At 40.6% G+C, this 14,352-nt stretch overlaps 1 protein-coding gene across 2 annotated transcripts in view; it reads left to right on the plus strand.

Annotated features, from left to right (window-relative positions):
* Positions 1–437: 437 nt before the first annotated feature.
* Positions 438–14,352, plus strand: part of rtn4rl1b (reticulon 4 receptor-like 1b) — a 151,570-nt gene continuing 137,655 nt past the window's right edge. For both annotated transcript variants that reach the window (XR_010095558.1, XM_063494177.1), the window contains exon 1: positions 438–1,274. Coding sequence is in view for 1 of the 2 variants with exons in the window: in XM_063494177.1 (XP_063350247.1) it covers positions 1,262–1,274 (13 nt within the window). In the remaining variant the exon portion in view is untranslated. The remainder of the gene's footprint in view (positions 1,275–14,352) is intronic.

Genomic DNA, 14,352 nt, shown 5'->3' on the forward strand with positions numbered 1-14,352 from the left:
TATTTCAATATCTCAGCTCCAAACTGCTTTAAACTGACATTTAAAATTAAACAAAACCACGCATATGATTATAATCTGTGAGTACTTCGTGCACGTGTGTGTGTGTATATATGTGTGCGTGAGAGTGAGAGGGGAGGGGGGAGATCGGTCTGTTATCTATAATATATACAGTTGGGTGGATGAATTTCTTTAGCAAATGAGTTTCTTTTATAGCATATCGCCTGGTTTTCCTGGCATTTTGTATGCTGATTAAGATTATTGTCGGTGATTGAAGTTTTTGTTGTTGTTTTGGGTTTTTTTTTCTCTCCTTATGTCATTTCATATGTTTTACGAAGCCCGCTGGTGTCAGGGAGCAGTGTGTCTGACAGGGGCAGAGGCACTGAGAGCGATGGAGCAGTGTGCTGCCCGGTGGAGGGAGGCTGAGGCGGTAACATACTTCTCCCTCCTTGAGCGCATCAGCAAGCCCTGAACCATAGGTAGAAAGCAGAGAGAGAGAGAGGGGGGGGAGAGAGAGATCTTCACAGACAAGATCACAGAAATGTAATAATTACGAGGGGAGAGCGGAAAAGTGGGGGATTTTAAGAAAAGCGACGCCATCAAAGTCTACATTATTAAGGAGGATTTGAAGAGTCTACGTTTATAGGCTAATCCGACATCAGAGGCGAAATGTGAATCCAAATAACTTATGTTAATTAGAGATTTTAAATATGGTGAGATTTGAACGGCACTGAAGCACCGAGAGAAGAATTTGAGATTGGCCACTTGAATTGAAATATCTGTGGGGTTTTTTTATTCGGAGTCTTCCTGTGATCACCGTCGACTTGCCCCCCAGAACTGATTTGAAGCTTGCACGGTGATTCGGGTTTGAAAGGAGTTGGCTGTAAGGGGCTGTGTCGGACTGTACTGAGCGTTTGCGGTCATCACTCACATTGGAGTTAACATTATTTCGGACAGAGGGGGGACGCTTTTAGTTGGTCTGCTTTCCCGGTGATTTCTGCCTCATTTCCAGATCTGCCAGACTTTATGAAAAAGAAAACTGTTGTTTGTTAATATTTATCAATCCCGCGGCAGCCATCCTGCAACTGCAACTCAATACAGTGGATCGCAAGAAAATCCAGAGGAGTGACAGCTAACACTCGCACGACGAGCCACGAAAGCTGTGGATCAACTTCAAAACTAAAAGGCACAAGTTCCAAGTCTGGAATATAAGAATAGATGATTCTCAGAGGACATAAGACGAAAAACACCTAGGCCTGCAAAAATGTTCAAAAGGGGTGAGTAAGTCTCAACTTTTGCCCCCCAAAATTAAGTCGTATTTTAACCACGACGAAGTCTGCTTTGTCGTAATGCCCCACGGTACGTGGATCTACAGCGTGCACTTTTAGCGTTATGAAACAGATGTTTAAATATGACACAATCATAATGCAGCACACTGCCCCGCAGATGTATTATTACAGCCGATGCGCCATTCTAAGCGCATCTTTAATTTGCAAAACACGCACTGAAGGTTTCTGGCAATGAAATATTCATCTGTGTAAGGATACACGGGGACGAGTGTGTGATATTAATACAGCTGATGCCGCACTGCAGTTTATGAGTTGTACCCGGGTCACAGGGCTATCTCTCCGAGCACTTCCCTCGGTTGAAGGATTATTATTTTGCTCTGTGTCAGTACATTTAGATGTGATGGATCAAATCGTAGTTCACAAGGTTATTCTCCGCTGGCTACACACTATATGAGCACTCAAGACCTTTGGCACTTAATATAAAAAGGAAGAGCTCCTGAAACTTTTAATATCGAGATCCCCCCGGTAGATAGCTATCGTGCACTCTTGCTTTGTCCCTATCTTTGCTCCGAGGAATGGTTTCTTTCATTCAATGCTTCAACTGACCAATCAGCTGTATAGCTGTCTGCACTAGATGTGTAACAACAGTAGGGAGACTAAAACCTCTAATGAGAATGGATTAGAGCACTATGCTCCCACTGTGCTTTTATTGAGGGAGTGGAATAATAGTGAAATTAAACTGTTTCTCATTTTGCTGTGGCCCCTGGAGACCCTTTAGGGACCCCTGGAGACCTCTAGTCTCCACTTTTCCAGTCACTGCATTAGGATTTACTTTTCTCTGACTTTGCCATGGCATACAGCAAAAGGCTTGTGTTGTATTTTTAGCTATTTGTTCTGTCTTGTGATAAACTGTCTGTTTAGAGGGTTTGTTTCTGTCATGTTCCTCCAGGGCAGAGAAAAACAACATGTTTTTTTAGCTGTCATCAGATCGATTATTGCTGTTCCAGCAGTTGAGATGAAACACACCATGTTTATAGCTGCTTATAGCTTTGAGAAGAATTTTAATGTCTAAGCCTGTATCCTGACAGTTTCTCATAACTGATGTGGCTCCACACGAAATAGACAGTTCATTCACAGCTTTTATGAGAAGTGTTACAGCTGGATATCTGGGAGAACTGGCGTGAGTCATGATGTAGGTTCTACAAGAAGCTCTTTTCCAGAAGAGAGTTTAACACATGAACAAATATGTCTCTCTCTGTTCTAACTAACAAGCACGCTGGTAAGTGCCAAAGTGATAACATGTAATTATAACGAGCAGACTCTCAACGAGAAGATTCCCCAGAGCACGCATTCATTTTTTTCTCTTTCAGTGTATATGGCAAGGGTTAAATTAAGAACTGAACTGTACAGAGGTGATTGGCCCCTGAGGATTTGGTACTCATGCTACATTGTCACTTGTGAATCGGCTGTCCAGCCACTGCACAGTGGCGGACAGAAAATCACTTAATTCAAAACAAATGACTTGCCAACATGTCTGGGTCTACAATAGTGAAGCAGAGATGCGTCAGCTTTGGCAGGAACACTGCAGAAGTTCTGTGGTGAATTTGAATTTTTTAACCTAAAATAACACATTCCAGGGAGCCTGTCTGATGCATCGGGCACAGCATTTACTGTTAGACACACACCATTCACATACACATAGAAGGAAAACATCTTAGCTGACCTATGTTGAGAGTACACCTCAGGATGACTCCATATTGCAGTTTGCTGTGACTAATTACCATCTTAATGGAATGGGCACTTAGAATTTACAATGTTGATTTCATAAGCTTCAGGCAATGATTTTGTACAGGTTGTTTATTGTTGCAGTGAGGTAATATTTGTTTGGCTGTGCCCATACAAACAACAAACATGTCTGAAAATGTACATTTGTTATAATGTATATTCAACTGAGACAACACAGTCCACATATCTTTGTTCGACTGTTGTTTATAATTCTGCTTTGTGTCTTTTCTGTGACTTAGAACAACTTAGAGCAGCTATGAGGTTGAGTCTGTATCTGGGTTCAGTACGTGTCTGCTTTTACGTAGCCATGCAATACATGTCACTCCATCTCTGTCTTGACTCTTCTGTCTTTCTCACTTGCACTGTCTTCTTTTTCTTAAAACCAGTCAGCCATAGAGTGGACACAAGGGATGATCTGTCAGAACAGCTCTGAGATGGAAAGGACAAGATGTCCACTGAATATACCATGCCGCGGCATGCTGTAATTGCTGCTACATGTTATTCAGGATTATTGGAAGAGGCTCAGCTTAGGCTTTTTGTACTTTGGCATATATCAAATGATCCATGCAGACAGGCATAGAAAGGCATGCAACTTTGTACTTGCTGACTCACTTGCGAAAAAAAAAAAAAAATCTACTCGCTGTAAAAGAAAAAGATGCACATACCCTTGTCCTTTCATAATTACACAGATAGATTTGTTTATGCATGCTTTAGCCCATTCAGGATGTACTGCAGACCTGCATTTCATAGATTATTTCACTTCAGTAAGCAGCCACAAGTTTCTGTTCATTTTGAGGTAGTATAAAAATCTATTTTCAATGGCTTGAACATTGTTGAGAATATCACAGGCAACATGAAATCACCTTTATTAATTAATCACGCACATTAATTTTGCACTGTCATGCTATTTCACACAGGGAACTGGATGGATGTGTTTTTTTCTTTTTCTTTTTTAAACTGGTTATCTATGGCCAGGAAACATAAACAAAAAAGGCTCTGTTAATCCCCAGTGCTTGAAAGACAAAATTCAAATAGCAACAAGAATGCATTATCATATGACATTGCTATCAGACAGGTTTGATGCTTTAGAGCATGAATTCTGCAAAACTTTGCCTGCATATGAACAGGGAGAGATCAGTGCAGGCAACATTTATGGATAAATAAGATATTGACATACTTCCCATTTTATGATGGAAAAAAAAATGAAAGCAGTCTTTTAAAATGCAAAAGAAAAGGGTGTCTCATTCACTTTCAGCATGCACTGATAATGCAAAACATAAGCGTATATAACTTAAAACAGAGCTTGTTTATAGTTTCTAGGAGTAGCTCTTCATCCTGTACTGAAAAGAATCACCTACAAACTTTGTCGTGCTTTGAAAACTGCTATGCTTTGGCTGTAATGAAGAGGAAAAAACATGCAAAATCACTGATAAATATGATCTCTGTAATAAGTCTGAGGCAGCAGTCATTTACCAAAAACGTATTAGAGAAACACAGAAAAAATGTCTTCGTATATAAAAGCAACCACCATAGTTGCAAAATCTCCTGCTTATGTGTTTCCACAGAACACCAATCCCCTCCAGACACCTCCCATTAGATTGCTTCCACCATTATTCCCATTCAGTATTGCACAAGTTTCCACAAAGTGACATCCTTTTCCCATTAAAATATTCCCAGAGCAACGTTTGCTTCCCCGAAAGATTCGCAATTTGCACAAGGAGTTGTTTTTCAGAGCAAAACACTCGGGTCAGCATGTACTTGGTTCAGCTTGTCGTTTGGACAGGTTTAACACATCTGATCTTTTCCTGCTGTTCACCTACTACATGTTGTTGCATCCGTCTCTCCCATAGTTTAGCCCAGCACACATAATAGCAAACTGCATGAGGAATGGATTACGTGTCTCCTTGGAAATTCTATAGCATAAGCAGCACAAGTTTTACCTCAGCACTGATACCTTATCTTTACGCTAATAATTCATGACCATATATTCATGTTCTAAAACAGGATTTTCACTGTCTCCCGAAAACAGCTGTACATGTGTGCACAAACACACTTGCAAACACTGAAAGTATGGTAAGGTTTCCTTTGTTGTGTCAGACTTTCAAGATAAGACTACTTAGGAAATGCATTTGCACTGGCTTCATTTAACATGATGGGCTTCTTTTTTTTTTAAATAGAATTTAGCTCAAAAAGAACAAAGGGAACTGGAAGAACACCACAGAGCATGGAAGCTTTATGCTGGTGAGGACATGCATTCACATCAGCAATTATATGAATAGTAATTAACTGAAAATTTGAACATGGTAAACTCATAATTGAAAACAACAACAGCACAGTGTCCTCTTTAATCTCCCAACTACAGTGATTGACAATATATACAGGGATAATTGCTTTTTTGATATGCTGTAGCATTTAGTAATCATATTTGGAAAATCAGCTGCAACTACAAGCACTGACTTTAAAGTAGCACATGGCTCGTGTTATTTTCAGCACTAGCTGGCTGGGCTGGAGGATTTGCTATTAATGATTGCAGCACAATGAATATAGTGTAAGGGGAACACCTGTGGCCTCCGCTCTTTAGCTTTCCAGCTCTGCTCACTTATGCAGGTTGTATCTTGTGGACCTGTGTCAGTGGAATCAGAAATGCTCTTTAGCCACAGCTCCAATAATGCCCTCCACAATATCAAATAACCACAGATGTCAAGGGGCTACTCTTTTTTTTGGCAGGAATTTTTTTAACCAGAGCCTGGTATGACTCATAGACATCAAGTGCTATGCTGTTGATCATAAGGCAAAACATTAAAGGAAAAAGATGTCTTCTTGGTTTTTCCTGAATAAGAAACATGGGTTGTGCCCTTATCCATCACAAGTGATTTGAAATGTTTGCTCAGAAATGCCCATCCGTCACTGCTGCAAACTTGCAACCATCCTCAAGGCTCAAAGATAGTTGAGAATAGATTCCTTGCTCACATTATCACCTTCCTAATCCGCTCACAGTGTCAGCCTTTTGCTATCACTCCTTGTCAGCTCTGCATTGTTGTACTTTTCAGCGTGACTTGTGTTTCTGTGCGGGTGTGAGGCAGTGCGGACTGATGTCTGAGGGTTTGGAGGAGAGCAGGTTTGAGAGAAGTGAAGAGGATAATGTAGAGAGGAGCAAAAATATAAACCTCAAACTGATCCTCTAAGTCTTTCTAAGCTGCCTGAAAAATAGAAAGCAAATCTGAGCGGAGGACGACATTTCTGGTTCTCTCTGACAGTTGTTTAAGGGTGTAAATTTTAAGACCTTCTACACATCTGTTTAAACTCGCGGGGTAATCAAAACATGAAGTAGATGCGTGAAAATGAAATAAACCGAGAGCAACTTATTTTTGTGCCGTTTTGCATAAGCTTTGGTGCAAGCTATGAAGGCAACGAAGAAAAAAAATCAATAAAATGGCCCATTGGTAGTCTTAAGACCTATTCTAGAAAACACAGAGTCTAGGGTAATTGACAGAGGAACATTACCAATTATTGGATAACTGAGTCACATTTATTATACTGCCACAGTGCACCTCTGCATTCCAAATATCTGATTTAGCCAAAGGAGACTGCTCAAACCCAAAAGCCATTTATTTAGTGCCCAATACTCAGGAGTGCTTCCAAAAAAGAGTCTGGCACGTGACATCTAACAGAAGATGACAAATAATTAACAAGTGTTTACATGTGTGTGTGTGTGTACGAGTGCGTGCTCGTGTACGGTGCTGTGCCTGTTAAAGAATACAGCACTCGCTGGTGTGCATGACACTTCTTTGCTATGAATTGTTGTTTTTTTTGTTTTTTTTTCTGGGAGCCATTTCACACTTCCCTGTCAACCATTTCACATTGAATTAGGTCATGAGGGCTCTGAGTTCAGAAGTGGATGCTGTGCTCTTACGCAGCTGAGAACTCTCTTATTAATGCAGTCTGAAGAGACATCTGAACGATTAACTCCGCACAACATTTTGACTTGGAATACGAGTCAAAATTACAGAGTGTGCAAAAAAAAGTCTGTCCATCTCTGTTTGCCCTTTAAAAAGTCACCTGATTCTTGTGTGAACGCCATTTCCTCACTCTTTGTGGTGGAAATGAGATGCAAGGTTGGTCATTAGCGGATGATAATGAGGTGAAAGAGACAAACAACCTAAGCCCTGTTGGTTTTTCTAATATTAATAATTAATTTGTGATTAAGTGGCTAATTGGAGTTTAAAGGTCAATGTCATCGAGAATACCATGGATCTTCGAAGACAGGAGGGAGGTGGGGGAGAGACAGAGGGAGACAGTCCAAGAGACTGTTGACAGTAATCCCAGGTGCTCTCCTGTTACTGTGACAGCTCTCCCCCTTCCTGAGCTATCCTCCCCAGGCGACATTGCCTTTGTGTGCTGAGGACAGCAATTCAGTTACACCAGCACCTGGGCATCTGCCCTTTTGCCATTGAGAGTTAGCAAGTTCTCAAAATGGAGTGGCATATCATCAAGACACAGCAGAGGTTAACAAGAGGGGAGAGGGGGATGTCTATCGCACATGTTCGTTGTTCTTATCATCGGAAGGGGAACATATTTGTGTTTTGTGTGGTTGAGATTAGAAACTATACGTTGTAAATGGTCCATTAACCGTTTGTCATCTTGGTTTGTAGGTGAGCTCAGTATAATAAAGCTACCTTGAGCAGGTCCTTTCTGATCGCCAGTCTGTTGCAGAGCTTCTGGTGTTACATAAAATAATCTAAGTCCTGGCATTGATTTATCACGCTTATTATGCCTCAGATTATTCTCACACTCCATCCATATCACAGTCAGAACTCATTTGTTTCAAGGTGCTTGACGTAAATACAGTGGCTAATTCAGTTTCCCGAGTATGCAGGTTTGAAGATGCTTCCACATAAAAGTTCTGGCAACTAGGGAAAATTAAAACACTCGAAAGGGAATGAGATGAGGACAGCAACAGCCGTCATCTTTTCATTTTTCTCCTCCTGCCTCTCGTCTCTGGCCCTGTAGCCATCTCCAGTAGATGTGGCCTGCTCATCGCTGGCATTAATGAGGCAGGTTACTGTCACAGTCACATCTGAGCTTAGTGCTTGTAATATCTGCCATGTCTGTGTTCTGGCTAATGTTATCTATGCTCGTAGGCCTGTCATGGCTAAGGCTGACTTTTAAGAACAGTCAGGGTTCAGGTAATTGCTGCAACAAATTAATTCAGGCCTGAAATGTGAATTCACACTGTGGCCTACAACTGCAGCACCACTTAAAGAACAGTCTCACACTATCCAGTCACGGGATAATTTGGCTAATTATGGCTAATCTTGAAAGAAACTTAGCTTGAACCTTTATTTTGATTCATCTACTTTCTAAAATTGGTATATATTTGACTCTTATTTGAAAGCACCATTTTCTTTTATTAAATATTTCAAGAGTGAATTGATGTGATACAGCCTGGTACAAGATGTTGTCTCATATAATCGCTTGAGGGGGACAAGAGGATTTACTATAGAATCCAAAAAATAGTTGAATAGGGAAATGTGTGAGCATTATTTAAAAGGCAGGACTGAGAGACAGATGGAGTTGTAGTAATTACAGAATATAGGCCAAGGTCTTTTCTACAATCGCACATCTTTTTATATGCAAATCCCTGACAATTGTCTTAGAATGGTCTTAAATTCAGTCATTTACAGCAGCATAACCATGTTTTGACCTTATTAAGGCTCATAGAAAGGGGATAAGAAAGGATTGGAATTACCAGATTCAATTTACCCTCCATTTTTTTTCATATCTGGCTAAATCTGAGTCAAAAATGTCCTACTGCTTTTGCAGCAACCTCACTCAAATTGAAATCTATTTCTGGTGCAGAAAGGACCTCTCTTATGCTCCCTCCTTATGTACTGGAGTCCTTGACATTTGTCGGCTTTCCTTCCCTAACAAACACTGTTCTTCTGAAATGGCCCTCACTCATAGAAATCACTGAAGCCAAAAAGTGCTTGCATCATAAACACTGGGCATCAAACTCACAATAGAGGAGCAAGGTGCCGTTTTGTGTGGCAGAGATAAGCGTTTTAATTATTCAAGTATTTGTTAAAGAGTATAGAGGACTAGCTAGATTTAAATGACCCGCTGAGGTGGTTTGTGACACATAATGCATGCGGCGAATGCTTAAAACATGTTAGTATTGTGCTGCATTGCAACTCCAGCCTGCTTAACTGTTGTTGCTGTGCCTTTTTTGGCAGAGGTGTGGCTGGGAAGACTGTACTTTAGGATGGGGGAGTTGAAAGAGTACCGAGGACTTGTGAAATTGGGAGCAGGTTGTTTTACATTCCAATCACCTTGATCCTGCTGGAATTCAGTTGTGCATTTTAATAAAGCAGTTTCCTTTGCACGTGGCACCGGATAAAATCCAGGTGCCTTTCTGTTTAAGATGAAACTGATTTGAAACAAGCTGCTCTTGAAACATCTCTTTGCTGACCATCATTTTGACACATCAAAGGGACAAATGTCACAACATTGCGTTCTAAAAGCTTGACTAAGGCCATTTGTATAAAAACACTTTCAGATATGGATTTTTCTTTCTTTCTTATTTTTTTTTTTTGCCTGGGCAGCGCAGAAGCATATTTTCTGTTGGGATTATAATGGTAAGCAAAAGGGGAAAGCTCAGAGCTGTTTTTATGAGGTTTCCACCCATCTGCTTTGGTTGGCAAGGGACCTTGAAGAGAAGGCTGCATCCTGCTTTGCCCGCAGTCAAAAAAAAAAGAGAAGAAGCAATAAAAAAAAACTGTCAGGCTAATAGAAAGCCACTACCATGTATGCTGTGTCTTGTAGATGCTGCTTCCAGTCAAGGCCTCAATCACACACTGCTCAATTCCCATGGGAGACCCGGGAACACAGAGATGCCACAGTCTGACAGTGAACACTGCAACTGCTGTGCCCCAACACCCCAGTATAAGATCACTGTCTAAGCTGTGTGTGCACTTCTGACAGCTCCAGCTCTTGCTAAAACTACAAATCTCTTTATTCCCTTGAAGGCCAAGAACAGCCTATAGTTTGCCCTCAGCAATCATGCTAATATGTCCCCAGTCCCAATACACAGACACGCCTGACATTAACGTATTGTTTAGAAATAGAGCGTAATCTAAAGAGTAAATATAGCAGATGTCATCTGCTGCCGGCTCTCCGGTGAAACAATAAACAGAACACGCTGGTGGAAAACTGACTTTTTCTGTTGCTGAGCTGGGGTTACATATGATTTATGAACCGCCACTGCGGTAACAATTCTATGTAGGGGGGATTGATAGTGTTTGGTACTAAAACTCCTCCGGCTGGGACATTAACTTAGCAGATTTGTCCCTGTCTTCACAAGCAGAGCCTTGTCAATTATTTAAAAGAGCAAAACAACAGCACAGAAAAGACAGCACTTGGTGTGTGGAGCTCATTTACACATCTCTATTCCCAGAAGTCTGCTCATGCATTTAGGCCATAATAAGAGCTGGTCTTTCATCCCTATGTGTCTATCTGCTAATTCACACCATTTCCAATGTGGGTCCCTTCGTCCCTCAAAGACGAGGGCATCAAGGGAAAACAAAGAGGTACTGAGGAGAAGGTAAGAAAAAAAACTATTATTAAAGACTTGTTTAGTTGCTCACTTCACAGGAGCAGAAAGAGGCAGACAACTTCATTATTGTAAGTGAGCGTTCCAGGGCCAAAGAGAGAAGGAGAGAAAGTGCAAGGACAGGCAGTAAGGCCCGTCAGGGCTCTAATGGAAGAAGCAGGTTTTTTGTGTCACAGCTGCACTCTCCAATGACGGATGGAGAGGTTAACAGTCACTATGAGTTAGGTAGCCCGGTGCACAACATCCTCAGGAGCTACATGACAGACAAATCCCTCTTAAAGCCAGGCAAACTGACACTTTAAGTTTTAACCCATTGTGATAATAAACTGTAGCCGGGCCACTTTGCCCCCCATGGCATCTGTTATGCAGCAAAATATGCATTGTTTCAACATTTCTGAGAAATGTCATGCATTGTCTTTAAGAGACCTCAAAATTTACCAAAGCAGTCGAAGGTAGGTGCTTATATGCATTGGTAATAAAGCAGATCTCTAACCAAATACATTCACAGGTTGTGTTGCTGTGGGAGAAACAGAAGTTAATAGATTCAATGACATTGTCAAAAAAAGAACAAAAACAGCAGAAAGAACTGATGGGATGGAGATTGGGTAGATGGAGGGAGTAACGGGGGGCGGGGGGGGGGGGGGGGGGGGGGGGGGATATAGATGCTAAAATGTCTAGGGGATTTTGTGAGCCTAAGATGGTATCATTGACATGAAAAAACAGTTGACCCCTAAAACTGATGCGCATTTCCATGGACCAGGGCACGTGAGACTGTTCTACTGAAGACATTTATTACAAACATATGCTTATATGCCATGCTAGAAACCAGGTAATAAACATTCAACCTCATGCACTGAAAAATGCACACTGCTCAAACACATTGAGATAGATGTGTTAAAGTCATATAGAAGATGTTATAATGGAGCATTTTGATGAGGTGTGTGAATACCTTTTTTAATTTCAGTCAAAAATCTTCACTTCAAACTTATTTATCTAAGCTCTATTAACATTCATCTATCCATCCATGCATTTTGTGCCACTTATCCAGGTCCAAGTCATGGGGCAGCAGTCTAAGCAAGGATACCCAGACCACCTTCTCCCCAGCCGCCATCTTTCAGCTAGCCTTTAGATGTTCCAAAATCAGTTTGGAGAATAATTTCTCTTGGATGTCGTGGGCCTCCACCTGGTAGCACAGAAACCAGAAACACCTTACCTGCACAGGAGGTGCAAAGGAGGCGTCCCAGCCAGATGCCCAGATGTTTGTAGGAGTCTTTTCTCTGAGTTTATCAAATACATGCTGCTTTGTATCACTAAAGCAGCAGAATAGGCACGAGTATATTCAAAGTTGAGAGATCTCAGTGCATTTACAACAGCAGCAGTAACTTCATTATTTATAACTATTATTAATTATTGCCAGCACAAAGTCAGAGTGGATCAAGACCTATAAAAGGGGATCAAAGGCAACTATTGGCTTTAGTCTTTAGCGTGAAATGATTAAACTATAGGACAACCTTTTTGTTTATTTTAAATGTTTTTTAATCAAATCTTCTGTTTTCCATATAGTTTTCTACACTTTCATGAAAACTAAGCACATGTCAAGAATTAGTATACAAATCAACTTAAAGCAAAAAAGAGCCGTTGGAGCATCACCTACTACGGAAGCTTAGAAGCTGTGGATATTACTGTCAGGCAAGGTGTTTCATTTAATTTCACTTTGGTTATTTTGAGTAAAAAAGTAAATATTTAATACTCCACAATTTGCTTTACTTGATGCATTAAGAAACTTACAAAATGCATTGCCATCATGCATAAACCTCAGGTAGCATTGTAAGAGTGATACCCATAACCAAAGGCAAAATAACTTGGATACTCTTAGTTATTCGACTGGAAAATTAGATTTTGATTTCTTAGGGATCAAAGAACATAAAAAATATCTCCTAATCATCTTAATAATCATTTTCCAATTTTTATTTTTTTACAAGTAAGTTTGCTGCTTTCATGTTTACAAGAAAAATAACTTCATATTAAAGTGATAACTTGAGCAAATAAATAATATATAGAAAGCCACTGAAACTTTTTTATGCACTTGATGGATCGATTTGTTTCAACCAAGTGAGTGTTGATTATTTGCTTTGTTGTATTTCTGAAAGAATATTAAGGAAGTTATGGCACCTGAACTCTACTAATTTGTTTCTTTGATTAACCAGATGCTCACCTCTGCCACCAGAAAATAATGAAACAATGAGAATGCTCTTTGTTTTTTATGATTCATTTTGAGACTTATCATAAGGATTTATGCACACAATGTTCATAGCCAAAACAACTACTCTTAACAAGATTAAAAATGCTTTACATACCTTCAGCCCAGTTCTGTCGTTGCCCCTCTTCTTGCGGGCTCTTTCATTATTGCTTTTGTTGGCATACACGATTTTTATGGCAGTCAACATAAGCTGGCACATCTAGTGTGTCCCTGTGTTTTAGGCAGCTTTATTGTGCAGCTCTTTCTGCAGTTTGGCTTCTTTGGTATTCAGATTCATTCCCTGCAGAGAACTTTGCAGAGAATTATTAGTAAAAGTGGCATCCATTAAAAGAAAAATGATTTTCCTTATTTTTATTGTTTTTCTTTTTTCTGCTTAATTAAACAGCACAGAAACAACGTGCTCTTTACAATAGTAATTTAATTTGTAGGGAAGTAAATAGTGACAAAAAAGCCTCTGAAAAGGGAGAAAGATTACCTTTCAGTAACCCCTCCCTTTTGTAGAAGGAGAGCACTCCATCAAACCTATGTTTATTTCCGAATTTCACACCTTGTTTATAATGTTAATATCATCCTTTTCCCAAAGTCTCCACGCAGGACTAGCTACATGATGTGGCAGTGAGAAGAAAGCGCACCCACATCCCAATCTGTCAGCGCCCCTCACAACAGGCCCTGCCACACACATGCACACACACAGCACTGCTTTGCATCTGTCTCTTAGAATGCATACATTTAGTCGGTTTCTCATCTGTGCATGGTGCCTCAGCTTATGAAACCATGAGATGATGGCGCTATTATCCTGTTGATCGGAACAGCTCTTGGCACTGTGTGGGAGAAGTTGGGCGATCTGGCTGCAGGTGTACACATACATGCACGCACATGCATATGTACGCTCTCTGTCTTGCGCTCTCTGTTGGAGTTTCACACTACTGTTGCTACATCCGTATATGTATGAGCCCTCTTCAGCTCTCTGCCTCCCACCTAGCAGGTGCAAGCACTTCTATAGAACTAAACAGCTCCATTTTTTTTTCTCTCTACGGACTATTCATCTACTTATCGTGAACCACGTAGTCATCCTGAAGAATGTGATATTATCACGCATGTGGGAAACCAAACAGTTTGTACTATCAAGTTTGTGTGTGTGTGTGAGTATTCACAGTTGAAAGTATAACAGCACAACTTTTTTGTTTTTGTTCATGTTTTTGTTTTGCTTAAAGACTGGAATTACTGCTGAAGACCCAAGAGCTGTAAAAAAAAAAGAAGCTTGCTTTAAGTACAGTTGATGGTGTGGTGGTTAGTCCTGTTGCCTCACAGCAAGACGGTCCTGTGTTCAAATCCACTATCTGGCTGAGGTTTTCTCTTGTGGAGTTTGGAGTTCCCTCCAGGTACTCTGGCTTCCTCCCACCATCCAAAGA

Source organism: Pelmatolapia mariae, linkage group LG14, assembly GCF_036321145.2.
Source record: "Pelmatolapia mariae isolate MD_Pm_ZW linkage group LG14, Pm_UMD_F_2, whole genome shotgun sequence".
NCBI lineage: Eukaryota > Metazoa > Chordata > Actinopteri > Cichliformes > Cichlidae > Pelmatolapia > Pelmatolapia mariae.